Consider the following 19,422-nt stretch of genomic DNA (forward strand, 5'->3'; position numbering starts at 1 on the left):
GATATTGCATGCATATGGAAACCAAAAGAAAGCTGAAAGAAAAAAAATTCCATTATGTGTGTGTGTGTGTGTATGTGTATGTATACAAAGACACACACAGAGACACACACACACACACACACACTTTATCCATTTATCCATCAACAGACATTTAGGTTGTTTCCATATCTTGGCTATTGTGACTAGTGCTGCAATAAAAATGGGAGTACAGATACCTTTTCATGGTACTGATTCCATTTTCTTTGGATGTATACCCAATAGTGGGATTGCTGGATCATATGGATCATATGGTTCTAGCTATTATTTTTTTTGAGGCACCTCTCTACAGTTCTCCATAATGGCTGTAACAATTTACGTTCCCATCAACAGTGGACAAGAGTTTACTTTTCTTTCCATCTTCACTAACATATGTTATCTTTTGTCTTTTTGATAATAGACATTTTAACAGGTGTAGGGTGATTTCTCTTTGTGGTTTTGATATGAATTTCCCTGATAATTAGTGTGTTTTCATGTATCTGTTGGCCATTTGCATGTCTTCTTTTGAGAAATGTCTATTCAGGTCCTGTTCCCACTTTTTACTCAGGTATGTATGTTTGTACATATGTATGTATGTATTTGCTGTTAAATTGTAGGAGTTCCTTATATATTTTGGATCATCTCACTGCACACTAGATCACAGAATGTGCATGTAAGATGATCTTTCCTCCAACTCATGCCCATGCCTATGCCTATGCCACTTCTTACTCTCTGACTTAGGATGACATCACTTTTGCACTCATCCCCTAGTCTCTGTCAGCCTGACTGATCACATAGGGATCCAAATAATACATCCTTTACCTTCTGGGTTCCTGAGAGGTCACCTTTATTCCCATGCTCATGTGCACAAAGCCATTCCTTTAGCAGGGAGTACTATGAAGGGTTAGGATGAGAAACCCTGTAACATTAGAGAACAACCAGCTCCAGCTCCCAAACCACAACTCCCTTGCCCATCCCCCTTGAGATGCATTCTTTATGGAAAGTGCTAGATGAGAGTGGTCCTAATGAGAGCCTCAACGGCCCTTCTGTCTCCTTTCTTGACAAGTCCCTACTATCACCACTCTCAGGCACAGAAATGAAAAGGAAGAGGAAGACAAGATGCGGCTAATTCTTTTTTGAAAGCAGCTCAGAAGAGAATACGCTGGATGTGGTAGAAAACATGATAAGAGAGGATTCTTGGGAGGATTTACTATTGGGGGTATTTTCAGGTTCTGTTTCAGACTGAGAGATCTCTATGGAAGAAACTGTTGGTTTATTCATCTTCAGGGAAGGCAATGCAGTTTGGAAGGTATCCTCTCTGGCAGCATCCCACATGGGTTCAAATGACTTCTTGGTGGATGCCAGTTGTCTAACAGCATCCTCATGAGGCATCAGTGGTTTGATGGCTTCCTTGACTTGCTCTGGTTCACTGGCTTTCTTCTTGGGGACTACTAAAAGATGGCGAGAGCACGGATGTTTCTTTGTGCTCTTGGTTAAAGCTGGGTAGAGGGCTGCTAGAGTCCAAGGACTTTCCATAACTCGGAAAGGAGGCTTTATGGATAAATTTGAAGATTCTTGACTCCCAAGTTCTCTCTTTTGGAGGCTAATACTCTGAGAATCTGTAGGATAGAAACAACAAAAACACAGATTCCTCAAATGTCACTTCTCCAATCTTTGCTGGTCATGTGGTGAAATTTTATCATCTTTAAAATGTTAGTCCCTCATGTACCATCTCAGGTTCTTTCCCCCACTTTCCCTACCCCAAACTTTGTGCAGCTTTTATTATGGTCTTCCAATTCAGCATGACGCTGGAGTTTAAAAGTCTATTATGTGAGATTTTGGGTTACCATGGAAGTCCTCAGAAGGCAGGAAATGACATCTGCTTAAAGTTCATGCATTTCACAACCATTGTATACAAATCAATTTGAACAGACAAACGAATACATCCTCAATTAGAATGGAGCTTTTTAAGGGCAGAGACTTTGTCTTGCTTGCCACTATATACACAGTGCTCAGAAATGTTTGTCACATAATAAGTGCTCCAAAAATAATTTTAATCTGATTAAAGAAAATAAATGGAGACTACTTCTAGTAATGGAGCTAGGAAACAGAATCTTACCAAAGACAAATTAAAAACTGGATAATAATTAAAACTAAGAAAACATCTTAAAATCAACTAAGATTTTACAATATGGTGAGAAACTGTAGGGCCAAAATCTAGATAGTGAGAATCCAAAGTAAGCCCAGAACTCAGTTGTTTTTGTCCTGAGTATAATGTCAATCTTGAAGAAATGGCTGCTTACATGAACTTCATTTCTGTCAACTTCACAGGAAGAAGGGGATTTTAACTGCACTTTAATTGAATTTATAGGTCAATTTCATGACACCTAATATCTATGATATTAGGTTTTCTAATTCATAAATGTGACATAGTGGTCCATTTATTTGTGCCTTCTCTCAGTAAACTTTTGTAGCTTTCAGTGACCAACCATATCTTCCTTGTGAGAACTTGCAACATTTTCCTTAAATTTATTCCTATTTTGTTTTTATGGTGTTGTAAATGATGCTTTTTAAAATTTCCTTTTTAAGTTTCCAATTATTCATTGCTAACATATAGACATAAAATTGATTTTTCTGTATATTGACCTTGTGTCCTGAGACACTGTTTAACTCACTTATCAGTTCCAGTAGGTATGTTTGTTGATTCCTTAAAATTTTTTTTTAAATTTTAATTTCAGTGTAGTTAACATACAGTGTTATATACATTTCAGGTATATAATATGGTGATTCAGTTATTCCATCTACTACTCAATGCTCATCAAGATAAATGTACTCTTAATCCCCTGCATCTATTTTACCCACTTCCCTACCTACCTCCTCTCTGGTAATCATCTGCTTGTTCTCTATAGTTAAGAGTCTGTTTTCTGGTTTGTCTCTTTCTTTCCCCTTTGTTCATTTGTTTTGTTTCTTAAGTTCCATATATGAGTGAGATCATATGGTACTTGTCTTTAACTGACTTATATCACTTAGCATTATACTCTCTAGATCTATCCACGTTGTTGCAAATGGCAAAATTTCATTTTTATGGCTGAATAATATTCTAGTGTGTGTGTATGTCTGTGTGTGTGTGTATCTTTATCCATTCATCTACAGATGGACACTTGGGTTGCTTCCATAATTTGGCTATTGCAAACAATGCTGCAATAAACATACAGTGCAGGTATTCCTTAAAATGAGCGGAGTTTTTTATGCTTTGGGTGAATACCCAGTAGGTCAAATACTGGATCATAGGATAGTTCTATTTTTACTTTTTTTGAGGAACTTCCACACTGTTTTCCACAGTGGCTGCACCAGTTTGCATTTCCACCAATAGTGCTTGAGGGTTCTTCTTTCTCCACATCCTTGCCAACACTTGCCGTTTCTTGTGTTTTTGATTTTAGGCATTCTGACTGGTGTGAGGTGATATCTCATTGTGGTTTTGATTTGCATTTCCCTGATGATGAGTGATGTCGAACATCTTTTCATGTGTCTGTTGGCCATCTGTGTGTCTTCTTTGGATAAATGTCTGTTCATGTCTTCTGTCAGTTTTTAAATTGGATTGTTTATTTTTGGGGTATTGAGTTGTATAAGTTCTTTATATATTTTGGATACTAATCCTTTATCAGTTATGTCATTTGCAAATATCATCTCCCATTCTGTCAGTTGCCTTTTAGTTTTGTTGACTGTTTCCTTTGCATGCAGAAGCTTTTTATTTTTGTTTTTGTTTCCCTTGCCTCAGCAGATATATCTAGAAAGATGTTGCTACAACTGACGTTGAAGAAATGACTGCCTGTGCCCTCTTTTAGGATTTTTATGGTTTCAGGTCTCACATTTATGTCCTTAACCCATTTTGACTTCATTTTTGTGTATGGTGTAAGAAAGTGGTCCACTTTCATTCTTTTGCATGTGGCTGTCCAGTTTTCCCAAAGCCACTTGTTGAATACACTTTTTCTCATTGCATATTCTTTCCTACTTTGTCAAAGATCAATTGACCATATAGTTTTGGGTATATTTCTGGGTTTTCTTTTCTGTTCTATTGATCTATGTGCCTATTTTTGTGCTAGTACCATACTGTTTTGATTACTACAGCTTTGTAATATAACTTTAAGACCAGAATCATGATGCCTCTAGCTTTGCTTTTCAAGATTACTTTGGCTATTCGGAATCTTTTGTGGTTCCATACAAATTCTAGAATTGTTTGTTCTAGTTCTGTGAAAAAATGCTGTTGGTATTTTGATAAGAAGTGCATGAAGTGTGTAGATTGCTTTGGGTAGTATAGACATTTTGACAATATTTTTTCTTCCAATCCATGAGCATGGAATGTTTTTCCATTTCTTTGTGTCATCTTCAATTTCTTTCATCAGTGTTATATAGTTTCAGAGTACATGTCTTTCATCTCTTTGGTTAGGGTTATTTCTAGGTATCCTATTATTTTTGGTGCAATTTTAAATGGGACTGTTTTCATCATTTCTCTTTCTGCTGCTTCATTATAAGTGTATAGAAATGCAACATATTACCATACAATGATTTTGTATCCTGTGACTTTACTGAATTTGTTTATCAGTTCTAACAGTTTTTTAGTGGAATCTTTCAGCTTTTCTATTTATAGTATCATGTCATCTGAAAATAAAGTTTTACTTCTGCCTTACTGATTTAGATGACTTTTATTTCTTTTTGCTGTCTATTGCTGTGGCTAGGACTTCCAATACTATGTGAGAGTGGACATCCCTGTTTTGTTCCTGACCTTAGAGGGAAAGCTTTGTTTTTCCTCATTAAGGATGATGTTAGCTGTGGGTTTTCCATATATGGTCTTTATTATGCTGAGGTATGTTCCCTCCAAACCTACTTTGTTGAGGGTTTGTTTTTGGGTTTTTTTTATATCATGAATGGATGTTTTCTTTTGCTTTTTCTGCATCTCTTGAAATGATTACATGGTTCTTATCCTCTTATGGATGCGATGTATCACATTGATTGATTTGTGAATTTTGAACCACCCTTGCAGCCCAGAAATAAATCCCACTTGATGGTGGTGAATTTTTTTTTTTTAAATGTATTGTTGGGGTGCCTGTGTGGCTCAGTCAGTTAAGCATCTGCCTTCAGCTCAGGTCATGATCCCAGGGTCTTGGGATCGAGTCCCACATCGGGCTCCCTGCTCAGTGGGGAGTCTGCTTCTCCCTCTGCCCCTCCCCTACCCCCTGCTTGTACTCACTCTCTCTCCCAAAAATAAATATCTTTAAAAAATTAAAAAATGTATTTTTGTATTCAGTTTGCTGGTATTTTGTTGAGTATTTTTGCATCTATGTTCATCAGGGATACTGGCCAAAGTTTTATTTTTTAGTGGTGTCTGGATCTGGTTTTGGTATCAGGGTCATGCTGGACTCATAGAATGAATTTGGCAGTTTTCCTTTTGTCTTCTATTTTTTGGAATAGTTTGAGAAGACTAGGTATTAAGTCTTCTTTAAATGTTTGGTACAGAGGTGCCTGGGTGGCTCAGTTGGTTAGTGTCTGCCTTCGGCTCAGGTCATGATCCCAGAGTCCTGGGATCGAGCCCCATGTTAGGCTCCCTGCAGCAGGGAGCCTGCTTCTCCCTCTCCTCCCCACTCATGCTCTCTGTTGCTATCTCTATCGTTCTCTCAAATAAATAAAATCTTTTAAAAAATGTGTGGTAGAGACTGTCTTTTTTCCATTGCATATTTTTTCCTGCTTTGTCAAAGATTATTTGACCACAGAGTTGAGGATCCATATCTGGGCTCTCTATTCTGTTCCATTGGTCTATATGTCTGTTTTTGTGCCAGTGCCATGCTGTCTTGGTGATCACTGCTTTGTAATATAGCTTGAAATTGGGCAACGTGATGCCCCCAGCTTTGTTTTTCTTTTTCAACATTTCCTTGGCAATTCGGGTTCTTTTCTGATTCCATATAAATTTTGTGATTGTTTGTTCCAGCACTTTCAAAAATGTCATTGGAATTTTGATCAGGATGGCGTTGAAGGTATAGATTGCTCTGGGTAGCATAGACATTTTAACAATGTTTATTCTTCTGATCCATGAGCGTGGAGTGTTTTTCCATTTTTTGTGTCTTCTTCAATTTCTTTCATGAGTGTTCTGTAGTTGCTAGAGTACAGATCTTTTACCTCTTTGGTTAAGTTTATTCCGAGGTATCTTATGGTTTTTGGTGCTATTGTAAATGGAATCATTTCTCTAATTTCTCTTTCTACAGTTACATTGTTAGTGTATAAGAAAGCAACCGATTTCTGTGCATTGATTTTGTATACTGCCGCATTACTGAATTGCTGTATGAGTTCTAGTAATTTGGGGGTGGAGTCTTGGATTTTCCACATAAAGTATCAAGACATCTGTGAAGAGAGAGAGTGTGACTTCTTCTTTGCCAACTTGAATACCTTTTATTTCTTTTTGTTGTCTGATTGCTGTTGCTAGGACTTCTAATACTATGCTGAACAATAGTGGTGAGAGTGGGCATCCTTGTCCTGTTCCTGATCTTAAGGGAAAGGCTCTCAGTTTTTCCCCATTGAGGATGATATTCACTGTGGGTTTTTCATAGATGGATTTTATGAACTTGAGGAATGTTCCCTCTATCCCTATATTCTGAAGAGTTTTAATCAGGAAAGGAAGCTGTATTTTGTCAAATGCTTTTTCTGCATCAATTGAGAGGACCATATGGTTCTTCTTTCTCCTCTTATTAATGTGTTCTAGCACATTGATTGATTTGCGAATGTTGAACCATGCTTGCATCCTGGGGATAAATCCTACTTGGTCATGGTAGATGATCCTTTCAATGTATTGTTGGATCCTATTAGTTAGGATTTTGTTGAGAATTTTGGAATCCATGTTCATCAGGGATATTGGTCTGAAATTCTCCTTTTTGATGGGGCCGTTGCCTGGTTTGGGGATTAAGGTAATGCTGGCCTCATAGAATGAGTCTGGAAGCTTTCCTTCTGCTTCTATTTTTTTGAAACAGCTTCAGGAGGATAGGTATTATTTCTTCTTTAAATGTTTGGTAGAATTCCCCAGGGAATCCATCGGGCCCTGGACTCTTGTTTTTTGGGAGGTTTTTGATCACTGCTTCAATCTTATTACTGGTTATTGGCCTATTCTTCCTGTTTCAGTCTTGGGTGTTTATAGGTTTCCAAGAAGGCATCCATTTCTTCCAGGTTGCTCAATTTATTGGCATATAGTTGTTGATAATAATTTCTAATAATTGTTTCTATTTCCTTGATGTTAGTCATGATCTCTCCCCGTTCATTCATATGGTCAAATAATCTTTGACAAAGCAGGAAAAAACATGCAATGGAAAAAAGACAGTCTCTACCAAACATTTTTTAAAATAAACGGTGCTGGGAAAATTGGACAGCTATATACAGAAGAATGAAACTCGGCCATTCTCTAACACCATACACAAAGATAAACTCAAAATGGATGAAAGACCTCAATGTGAGATGGGAATCCATCAAAATCCTAGAGGAGAACATAGGCAGTAACCTCTTTCACATCGGCCACAGCAACTTCTTTCAAGATACATCTTCAAAGGCTAGTCAAACAAAAGCAAAAATGAACTTCTGGAACTTCATCAAGATAAAAAGCTTCTGCACAGCAAAGGAAACAGTCAACAAAATAAAGAGGCAACCCATAGAATGGGAGAAGATATTTGCAAATGACACTACAGATAAAGGGCTGGTATCCAAGATCTATAAAGAACTTCTCAAAAACTCAACACCCAAAAAACAAATAATCAAGTCAAAAAATGGGCAGAAGACATGAACAGACACTTCTCCAAAGAAGACATACAAATGGCTAACAGACACATGAAAAAATGTTCATCATCATTAGCCATAAGGGAAATTCAAATCAAAACCACATTGAGATACCACCTTACACCAGTTAGAATGGCAAAAATTGACAAGGCAAGAAACAACAAATGTTGGAGAGGTTGTGGAGAAAGGGGAACCCTCTTACACTGTTGGTGGGAATGCAAGTTGGTACAGCCACTTTGCAAAACAGTGTGGAGGTGCCTCAGAAAATTAAAAATAGAGTTACCCTATGACCCAGCAATTGCACTACTGGGTATTTACCCCAAAACCACAGATGTAGTGAAAAGAAGGGCCATATGCACCCCAATGTTCATAGCAGCAATGTCCATAATAGCCAAACTGTGGAAAGAGCCGAGATGCCCTTCAACAGATGAATGAATAAAGAAGATGTGGCTCATATATACAATGGAATATTACTCAGCCATCAGAAAGGATGAATACCCAACTTTCACATCAGCATGGATGGGACTGGAGGAGATTATGCTAAGTGAAATAAGTCAAGCAGAGAAAGTCAATTATCATATGGTTTCAGTTATTTGTGGAACATAAGGAATAGCATGGAGGACATTAGGAGAAGGAAGGGAAAAATGAAGGGGGGAAATCAGAGGGAGAGACGAACCATGAGAGATTATGGACTCCGAGAAACAAGCTGAGGGTTTTAGAGGGGAGGGGGGATGGGTTAGCCCAGTGATAGGTATTAAGGAGGGTGTTAATGGAGCACTAGGTGTTATACAAAAACAATGAATCATAGATCACTACATCAAAAACTAATGATGTACTGTATGGTAACTAACATAATAAAATTAAATTAAATTAAAAAAACAAAAAATGGTAGAAATTACCTGTTTAGCTGTCTATCTGGTCCTGGACTTTTGTTTGTTGGGGGTTTTGTTTTGATTCAATTTCATTGCTGGTAATCAGTTTGTTCAAATTTTCTATTTTTTCCTGCTTTGGTTGTGGTAGGTCATATATTTCTAGGAATTTATCCATTTCTTCTAGGTTGTCCAGTTTTTTGGCATATAATTTCTTTATATATTCTCTTACAACCTTTTGTGTTTCTGTGGTGTTAGCTATTCTCTTTCATTTCTGATTTGAGTCCTCTCTTTTCTTTCTTTTTTAAAATGAGTCTGGCTAGAGGTTTATCAGTTTAGTCAATCTTTTCAAAGAACCAGCTCCTGGCTTCATTGATCTGTTCTATTGTGTTTTAGTTTCTATATCATTTATTTCTGCTCCAATCTTTATTAATAATTTCCTCCCTTCTGCTGGTTTTGGGGTTTGTTCTTCTTTTTCTAGCTCCTTTACTTGTATGGTTAGGTCATTTGCTGAGATTTTTCTTGCTTCTTGAGGTAGACTTGTATTGCTATAAACTTCTTAGAACCACTTTTGCTGCATCCCAAAGATTTTGGATTGTTGTGTTTTTATTTTCATTTGTCTCCATGTATTTCAGATTTCCTCTTTGATTTCTTGGTTGACCCATTCATTGTTTACTAGCACGTTATTTAACCCCCATGTATTTGTGTTCTTTCCAGCTTTTTTCTTGTGGTCATTTTCTAGTTTCTTAGCATTGTGGTCAGAAAAGATGCATGGTATAAATTCTATCTTTCTGAAATTGTTGCAACTTGTTTTGTGAGCTAGTATGTGATATTTTCTGCAGAATGTTCCATGTGCACTTGAAACAAATGTATATTCTACTGTTTTAGGATGGAATGTTCTGAATATATCTGTGAAATCGATCTGATCCAATGTGTCATTCAAGCCACAGTTTCCTTGTTGATTTTCTGTTTAGATGACCTGTCCATTGATGTAAGTGGGGTATTAGAGTCCCCTACTATTTCTGTATTACTATAGATTAGTTCCTTTATATTTGCTATTAACTGGTTTATGTATTTGGATGTTCCCATGTTGGGTCCATAAATATTTACAATTGTTATGTCTTCTTGTTTTATTGTTCCCTTAATGATTATACAGTGTCTCCTCTGTCTCTTGTTACAGTCTGTTTTAAAGTTAATTTTGTCTGATATAAGTATTGCTACCTCAGCTTTATTTTCACATTTTCTCCATCTCCTCACTTTCAATCTGCCTGTATCTTTAGGTCTGAAGTCTCTTGTAGGCAGCATACAGATGGGTCTTTTTTTTTTTTAATCCACTGCATCAACCTATGCCTTTTGATTGGAGCTTTTAGTCCATTTGTATTCAACATAATTATTGATAGGTATGTATTTACCATTTTGTTATTTGTTGTGTGTTTGTGGATTTTCTCTCACCTTAAGTTGGCTTTCTTTAGTGAGGTACTTGGATTCCTTTCTTTTTATTTTTTACGTATCACTTGTTTTTGATTTGTTGTTCCCATTAGGTATATAACATCTTCTGCATATAGTCTATATTAAGTTGATGGTCACTTAAGTTTGAACCCATTTTTTACTCCTCTACTCCCCGCATAATAGGTATATGGTATCATACTTCACATCATTTCATTTTGTGAGTTCCTTGGCTGATTTCTACAGATATACTTAATTTTTACTGCTTTTATGCTTCCTACTTACTCTTACTTAGGGTCTTTCCTTTCCAATCAAAGAGTCCCCTTTAACATTTCTTGTAGGGCTGGTTTAGTGGTCATGAACTCCTTTAACTTTTGTCTGTCTGGGAAACTCTTTATTTCTCCTTCTATTCTGAATGATAGCCTTGCTGGATATACTATTTTTGGCTGCAGATTTTTCCTTTTCTGCACTTTGAATATATTATGCCACTCCCTTCTGGCCTGCAAAGTTTGTGCTGAAAAATCCACTGATAGTCTTAAGGGGTTTCCCTTGTATGTAACTGTTTTCTTTACTCTTGCTTTTGAAATTCTTTATCACTGCTTTTTACCACTTTAATTACTATGTATCTTGGTGTGGACTTCCTTGGGTTGATTTTTGTCGGAAGATCTCTGTGCCTCCTGGATCTGAATTTGTTTCCTTTCCCAAATTCAGAAAGTTTTCAGATCTTATTTCTCCAATAATTTTCTGCCCACTTTGCTCTTCTGAGATTCCTATGTGAACATTATTATGCCTGATGGGAGTCACTGAGTTCCCTATGTCTATTCTCATTTTGCCTAAGTTTTTTTCTCTCACCTGCTCAGCTTGATTACTTTCCATCATTCTCTATCCTCCAGGTTGCTGATCCATTCTTCTGCTGCTTCTAGTCTATTTATCCCATCTAGTGTATTTTTAATGTCAATTATTGTGTTCATCTCTCTTTTTTATCTCTTTAAGGGTCTCACTGATGTCACCCACTCTTTTCTCAAGTCCAGTGAGTATCTTTATGATCATTACTTTAAAATTCTTTATCAGGCATATTACTTACCTCTGTTTCCCTTAGGTCTCTTGCTGTGATTTTGTCCTGTTCTTTCAACTGGGACATATTCCCCAGTCTCATTTTGTCTGACTCTCTGTGTCTGTTTCTGTGTGTTAAGAAAGTCAACTACATCTCTTGCTCTTGAAAGTAGTGGGTGGGCACACACTTTTAACAAGGTGGCACTGGTCCTCTTCCACAGATGAAGCACAGCCACCACAAAAACAGGAACCAGCCAGAAACAAGAACCACTCTGCAAAGCACACATGGGCTGGATGCACAGTTTGAACAACGTGTGCCCATCATTCATGGGAGGTGACCAACCACCACTGGATGTAGGCCTCGCAAAGTGCACAGTTGGGAGATGCAGTGTTGGCAAGGTTTGTGCTGGTCTTCTGGGGGAGGGGACCCACAGCACCAGTACTGAGGCAAGCCTGGCTTGAGGGGGTGGGATGCAGTATAAGCAAGTTAGGTAGCGAATGCTGGTCCACACTGGTTCCCACAGGTGGCCATATGTTTATGCTGGGTAGGGCAAGGGAGGTAAATGATGCCTGCCAGCTCCTTTGTTCCTGAAGAAGTCCCTCGGTGAACTCTTGAGATTAGTAAATAACTCTCCCTCCTCTATGCCTAAGGAGTTTTTTAAACTGCTGCTTCTATGCTGTATCTTTGTGGGCTATTTGTTGTGCTCTCTCTTTAAGGGTGGGGACTCAGTTTCCTATTGCCCTCCTGGCTCTCCTAGAGCCAAGCCTGCTGATTTTCAAATTTCCAGGCTTTAAGTCCCAAGGGTGGTAAGAATTCAGAAATTCAGCTCCTCTGGTTTTCAAAGCCAAGTGTTATGGGGATTCATCTTCCCTGTCCAGGCTTCTAGGTGTGACAGTCTGTTTTTTCTCCCCTCTCCGCACCCATGGCTCCATCCCTCCAGTGGCCAAACCTGTGGGGTTTAGCTCCCCACTGTGTATCTGCCCTTCCTACCCTCTTTGATGTGGCCTCTTCTCTACATTTAGTTATGGAGTTTGTTCTGCCAGTCTTTGGGACATTTTCTAGGTTATTTACACTGACATAGTGTTAACTAGCTGTATCTATGGGATGAGATGAGCTTAGAGTCCTCCTACTCTGCTGTCTGTTCTGGAAAGCCTAGAATTTTTTTAATGTAATTAATCATAACTGCGAATGAGGAAGGTTTTTTCTTTCTTCCTTTATGCCTGTTATTTATCTTACTAAACTGGATAGATCTCCAGCACAACGCTGAATAGAAGTGGTGAAAGCAGATATCCTTGCCTTATTTCTGATGTTAGAGAGAGACATTCATTGTTTCACCCTTAAAAATGATATTGGCTGCAGGTTTTTTGTAAATACCTTTCATCAGATTGAGGAAGTTTCATACTACTAGCTTTCCCAGAGCTTTTATCATAAATGTGTGTTGAATTTTGTCAAATATACTTTTTCTACTTTAATTCACTGAATTAGATTCATTTTCAAATAATATATCCATCTTGCACTACTGGGATAAACCCTACTTGCTCATGACATATTATCTTTTTTATATACTGATGGATTCAATTTGCTAAAATTTGTCAAGGGCTTTTAGGTCTAAGCTCATAATGACATTCATCTATAAATTTAGTTATTGATATATCTCTGTCAGGTTTTATATGAGGGTATTGCTGGCCTCAAAAAATCTGCTGGAAAGTGCTCCTTCCTCTTTTTTTCTGAGTTGGTATAAAATTAGTATTATTTCTGAAATATTTGATTAACCAGTGAAACTCTTTGGGCCTGGACTTTTCTTTTTGGTGAGGTTTTGGGGATATGCATTTGATTCTGATAGTGAGTTATTAAAAATTTCTAGTTTCTCAGTTCTGGTAAGCTGCATATTTCAAGGAATTTGTCTATTTCACTTAAGCTGTAAATTTTAGTGGCATTAAATCTTCCTAATTTTCCTTTTTATGTCTAGGATCTGGACAGGTAATCCATTTTTCATTCATCAAATGAGCAATCTCTCTCTCTTCCCCCTCCCTCCCTCCCTCTCTCATCTTGCTAAGAGTTTATCAATTTTATTAATCTTTTTAAAAAAAATCAACTTTAGTTTTTTTCATTTTCTCTATTTTTAAATTTAAATTCAATTAGCCAACATATAGTACATCATTAGTCTCAGATGTAGTGTTCAATGATTTATCAGTTGTATATAACACCCAGTGCTCATCACATCATGTGCCCTCCTTAATGCCCAGCACCCAACTACCCCAACCCCCCACCCACCTCCCCTCCAGTAACCCTCAGTTTGTTTCCTATGATTAAGAGTCTCTCATGGTTTTTCTTCCTCTCTGATGATTTCTCATTCAGTTTTCCCTCCCTTCCCCTATTATCCTCTGTGCTGTTTCCTATATTCCACATGAGTGAAACCATATGATAACTGTCTTCCTCTGATTGACTTATTTTATTCAACATAATACCCTCCAGTACCATCCATGTCAATGTAAATGGTAAGTATTCACCCTTTCTGATGGCTGAGTAATACTCCATTATATATATATACCACATCTTCCTTATCCATTCATCTGTCAACGGACATCTCGGCTCTTTACAGTTTGGCTATTGTGGACATTGCTATGAACAATGGGGTGCATGTGCCCCTTCAGATCACTGCAAATATTACAAAGCTGTGACCATCAAGACAGTATGGTACTGGCACAAAAACAGACATATAGATCAATGGAACAGAAGAGAGAACCCAGAGATGGACCCTCATTTTCTCTATTTTTGAGTGTCTTCTATTTTATTGATTCCTGCAATCTTTATTATTTCCTTCCCTTTACTTGGGGAAAAATTTGATTCTTGAGATAGAAACTTCATCAATATTAAACGTTTCTTCCTTCTAAAATTTAAAGTTACAAATTTCCAAGTCCTGCTTTAGCTTTATCCCACAAATTTCATTGTTGCAGATGCATTATCCTTTAGTTTAAAATATTTTCTAATTTCTCTTGTGATTTATCCCTTGATCAATGGGATGTTTAGAAATACATTAATTTCAGCATTTAGAGACTTATCTAGATATTTTATTAATGTTCATTTCTAATTAAATTTGAGACTTTTTTTTTTTTTAGATTTTATTTATTTATTTGACAGAGAGAGACACAGCGAGAGAGGAAACACAAGCAGGGGGAGTGGGAGAGGGAGAAGCAGGCTTCCCGCTGAGCAGGGAGCCCAATGTGGGGCTCGATCCCAGGACCCCGGGATCATGACCTGAGCCAAAGGCAGACGCTTAACGACTGAGCCACCCAGGCACCCCGAGACTTGTTTTTTGATTTGTCAGGTAGTCTATTTTGGCAAATATGCCATGTACATTTGAAAATGTTGTATATTCTGCAGTTGTTGTATATAATGTTTCATGTCAATTAGGTCAAGGTGGCTGCAGGTGCTGTTCAGACTTCCATATCCTTTCTGATTTTATTTTTTGTGTGTTTTGTTGTTCTTGCAGTTAGGCATGTTAACATGCCTAAGTATGACTTCTCTCAGTTTTTGTTTCATGTGTTAAGTTTCTAGAGTTCTTTTTTTTTTTTAAGATTTTATTTATTTATTTGAGACAGAGAGAATGACAGAGACAGAGAGCACATGAGAGGGGGGAGGGTCAGAGGGAGAAGCAGGCTCCCTGCCGAGCAGGGAGCCCGATGCGGGACTCGATCCCGGGACTCCAGGATCATGACCTGAGCTGAAGGCAGTCGCTTAACCAACTGAGCCACCCAGGCGCCCCAAGTTTCTAGAGTTCTAATTATAATGCCTTCTTGATATACTGACCTTTTCATCATCATGAAATCTTTGTTTCCAGTAATGCTCCATGTTTTGAAGTCTATTTTTTTCAGATATTACTTCTTACGCTTATTGTTTGCATGGCATGTCATTTTCCTATCCTTTCACTTTTAATCTTTTGTTATCTTTAAGTGTTTCTTTTGTAGACAATGTGTGTTGGGTCCAGCTTTTTTCTATCCAGTCAGACAACCTCTGCTTTTGAGTATTTGGTCCATTTATATTTGATGTAATTAATAAAATGGTTGGATTTATGACTATTATGCTTCAGCTTGTTTTCTGTTTGTTTTGCCTGTTATTTTTCTCCCTTTGGTCTCTTCTTCCTGAATCTATCTGCTATAAGATATTCTCCTGCTGGTTTTGAAGAAGTAAACTGCCTTGTTGTAAGAGGGCCATATGGCTGGGACCTGAAGGTAGACTCTAGGAGCTCAGAGAAAACCCCAACAGTGATCAAGAAAACAGACAAAAACTTCAGTCCTACAATTGTAAGGAACTAAATTCTTCTAACAACTAGTGATCTTGGAGGAAGACTAAAAGTCTCAGATGAAATTGGTGAGACTCTTTTTTTAAGATCTTATTTATTTATTTATTTGAGAGAGTACATTCAAGAGAGACAGCAGGTGGGGTGGGGGGGGGGCAAGGGAGAGAATCCCAAGGAGACTCCATGCTGAACATGGAGCCCAACGTGGGGTCTGATCCCACAACCCTGAGATCACAACCCAAGCTGAAACCAAGAGTCTGAGGCTCAACAGACTGAGCTACCCAGGCACCACAGCCTGGTGAAACTCTTAAGTAGAGGACCTGGCTAATCCATGCCTGAACCCATGGCCCATAAACTGTGAGATGATAAACCTGTATTATTTTAAGCTGCTAGGTTTACAGTAATTTGTTACCCAGCAGTAAGAAACTAATACATACAGAAATAGAATGTACTCAAAATGAAGCACAGAAATTAAATAAGCTAAAAATAACAATGAACAGTCTCAGCAACCTATGGGATAGTACCTATGTAACTGGAATCCCAGAGGAGGATAGAAGCATGAAAATATTTGAAAAAATAAAGACTGAAAACTTATCCAATTTGATGAAAATTATATTAAGAGTTCAGCAAACCCCAAGCAGGATAGTTACATACATACACACACACACACACACACACACACCAAAGTAAACCATAATCAAATTATTGAAAATCAGCAATAAAAGGAACAATCTTAAAAAGCAGCTAAAGAAAAATGACATATTACAAGTAGAAGAGCAAAGATAAAATGGGAGACTTTTTTTTTGTGCAAGACTTTTCATAAGAAACTATACAAGGCAGAAAACAAAGGACTGACTTCTTTACAGTGCTGAGAAATACATCCTAAAGCTATAAAGCTGATAAATGCCTTATAGTGGTGGCAGCAGCTGCAGCAGTACCCGCCCATCCTGGAGGTTGTTGTGGTGCAAGATGTGACACTGTGCCTGCTTAGTGTCTGAGGCTCTATTCTCTTCAGCCTCAATGGATCTGGGCTGTGGTCTTAGCTTCAGTCCTCCTTGTTCCTTCAAAACTTTCTCTCCCATCTATACTTTCATTATCATTTCCATGGGTTCGTTTTTGTTTTTGTGTTTGTTTTTTCCATTTCTTGGCTCTATTACTGTTATGGGCTGAATTTTGGGCCCCACAAGTTCACATGTTGAAGCCTCAACCCCCAATACTTCAAAATCTGACTATGGTTGGATATAGGGCCTTTAAAGAAGTGTTTAAAATGAGGCCTAATACAATCTGATTGGAGAAAAGAAAATCTAAACACACTGAGAAGCACTGGGTATGTGTATGTGCACAGAGGAAAGGCTGTATGAGGAAACCACAAGAAGAAGGCCATGTGCAAGCTGAGAGAGGCCTCAGAAGAAACCAAACCTGCTGACACACTGATCTTGGACTTCTAGCCTATAGAACTGAGAATATAAATTTCTGTTGTTTAAGCCATCCACATTCTGGTATTCAGTTATAGCAGCCCTAGTTTATTAATACAGCTACTGAAAATCATAAGGTAGCTAGGCTAAAGCCTTCAGATTTCTTAACAGCCAGTAGAGTGATCTTAAAAATCCATATAACTCAGAGTTACTTGAGATATTTCTGCTCCTTAAGAGATTTGGGTGAGCTTAGTTTGAACTTGTTTCACAGTATGCAAGACTATTGCTCTCTATTTAATCTATTCACATTTCTAAACTTATTTTTTCATGGTCCCTATGGATCCATTCCTGCAACTCTAAGTATTTTATAAGTTCAACGCTCTGCCAGCTGGTGCATGGCATTTCAGGATCTTCACCACTATCCACAAGAAATTAAAGTATTTCATGGTTTTGTGACTGTACCAACTTTACCTAAGGCTCCAGGAGCTGTGGAAGAAATCTATCATGTATTGCCCAATCCTTTGCCTCCTAACTGGTTTTCCTTTGACACTGCACTGGCTTCCCAACCACTCACTAACTGTGTGATTATCCCCACAGCCTCCTGAAAAATAAAATCTAGCTTCCCTTCCCCTTACTGGGCCTATCTCACTTCATCAGCCCCTGAGTTATTCCGCTAAATAATAGTTATTCTGTTATTCCAACCCTTCACACAGAAATCTAATAAGCATATTGCTCTCTTGTTTGAAGCTCATTCACCATCTTTTGATTGCTTATGTGCAGAGCCTAGACTCTAGTCCAGCATTTCAGGATCTCTGCAGTTTTCTCCCTCCACCCTCCAACATACATCACCCATAAGTGAAGTCCCATAAAGCTCCAATGGGCATGACACAGCTACTTTGGTAGCTGGACCCAGTGGTGCCTGGCCCTATCATTTGCCTGCTTCTTCACTGCTCTTCGGGTGCCAGCCCTCCTCTCTTTGGGCCACCCTCCATGACAGCTTTCAAGCTTTCTTCAGCCCTTCTTAAGAGTGCCTGGCACAGAGGGGGTACTCAATAACTAACTTTGTGATGAATTAAGATATGAACAAGTGAACAAATAAACACCCATACTCAAAATCTTCCAAGAGGTCTCACTGCCAAAGGATAAAGTCCAAAATGAAGCCTGACGTCAAGGGTCATCCAACCTACAATTCCCAGCTTCTCCCTGGTCCCCACCTCCCACTTTCCCCAGACTCTCTCAGCTCTTGTCAGAGAAATGAAAAGCAGTCTCCATCCTGGAAGCAGTGGGTAGGGAGGAAGAGATAGGAGCAGGGCAGACCTCTGACTTTACCTGTGTGAATGCTGGCATTATTGAACATTTCTTTTTTGCGCTGTCTCCACCTGGAAGGAAAGAGACTATTCATGAGCCTCAAAGACCTCTTCCAAAAAAGACAATAATCCAAGGCAGTGGTCACAAAAGAGACATCATCCAGTCAAATTCTTATTTAAGTACAGGGTTTATACTTTCCTCTTTAAAAGATACCTCACAAATGATGAAATGATGGGTGTGATGAGGTCTGAACAACTATGGTCTCCTCTAGCTAAAATTCTTCTACCTGGATGTTCCCTTTCCCACCTTGAATCTTGCAATCCTGTAACATTTTCCTTGCAGGATTCTCAAATGTCATCTTCTTGGACAGATAATAAGACTATACTAGAAAGAGGCAGTGATTTTCCAGGGCCACCCAGCAACTAAGGGACAAAGCCAGGACTAAAACCCAGGCTTCCCAGTTTGTGAACTTGCTTTTTGTCACGGAAGGTGGGAAGATAAGGCACTTGTTCTGTACAACCTCCAGCCTTTGTCCTTTTCCAACTGTTCTACAATGAATCTGTAGTAACAGGACTTGACTAGGCCTTACTGAGAGTTCTTATCCTTAGAATACTATCCTGTGTTGAGGCAGAAAGGATGTGAGGAGGTACAGGCAGCATGAGAAGTAATGAGAGATTCAGATTATAAACCCTGTCTTCCTGAGAGCTTGCCCTGTGGGATTATAGGAAGAATCTAAGTGTTTTTTCTGAACTTTCCATAAGAACCACTTACACTTTTATCTAGGGAAAAATTCATTTATAATTGCAAATATAGGGGCGCCTGGGTGGTTCAGTTGTTAAGCATCGGCCTTTAGCTCAGGTCATGATCCCAGGGTCCTGGGATCGAGCCCCACATCAGGCTCTCTGCTCAGCGGGAAGCCTGCTTCTCCCTCTACCACTCCCCCTACTTGTGTTCCCTCTCTCTCTGTCTCTGTCTCTCTGTTAAATAAATAAATAAAATCTTTAAAAAAATTTTAAAAATTGCAAATATAGGCTTACCAATGAAAATAAAATATGGTAATAATGAGAACTGCAGAAACACTATCCATGAGAAGCCACATGAACATATAGTAACCTGGTGTCTGCAAAACAGAAAACAAAACAGATTTAAAAAACCACAGTTGCAAGGGATTTTAGATCACAAGGGTCAAGTCCTTTGCTCTGCTGC

At 38.4% G+C, this 19,422-nt stretch overlaps 1 protein-coding gene across 1 annotated transcript in view; it reads right to left on the minus strand.

Annotated features, from left to right (window-relative positions):
* Positions 1-1,140: 1,140 nt before the first annotated feature.
* Positions 1,141-19,422, minus strand: part of GDPD4 (glycerophosphodiester phosphodiesterase domain containing 4) — a 108,084-nt gene continuing 89,802 nt past the window's right edge. Inside the window, exons 14-16 of the mRNA XM_034995146.1 lie at positions 19,254-19,336; positions 18,238-18,287; positions 1,141-1,634 (exon numbers count right to left, since the gene is read on the minus strand). Of these exons, the coding sequence (XP_034851037.1) occupies positions 1,141-1,634; positions 18,238-18,287; positions 19,254-19,336 (627 nt within the window). The remainder of the gene's footprint in view (positions 1,635-18,237; positions 18,288-19,253; positions 19,337-19,422) is intronic.

This window comes from Mirounga leonina, unplaced genomic scaffold (assembly GCF_011800145.1).
Source record: "Mirounga leonina isolate KUSES-001 unplaced genomic scaffold, KU_Mleo_1.0 Mir_92, whole genome shotgun sequence".
Lineage (NCBI taxonomy): Eukaryota > Metazoa > Chordata > Mammalia > Carnivora > Phocidae > Mirounga > Mirounga leonina.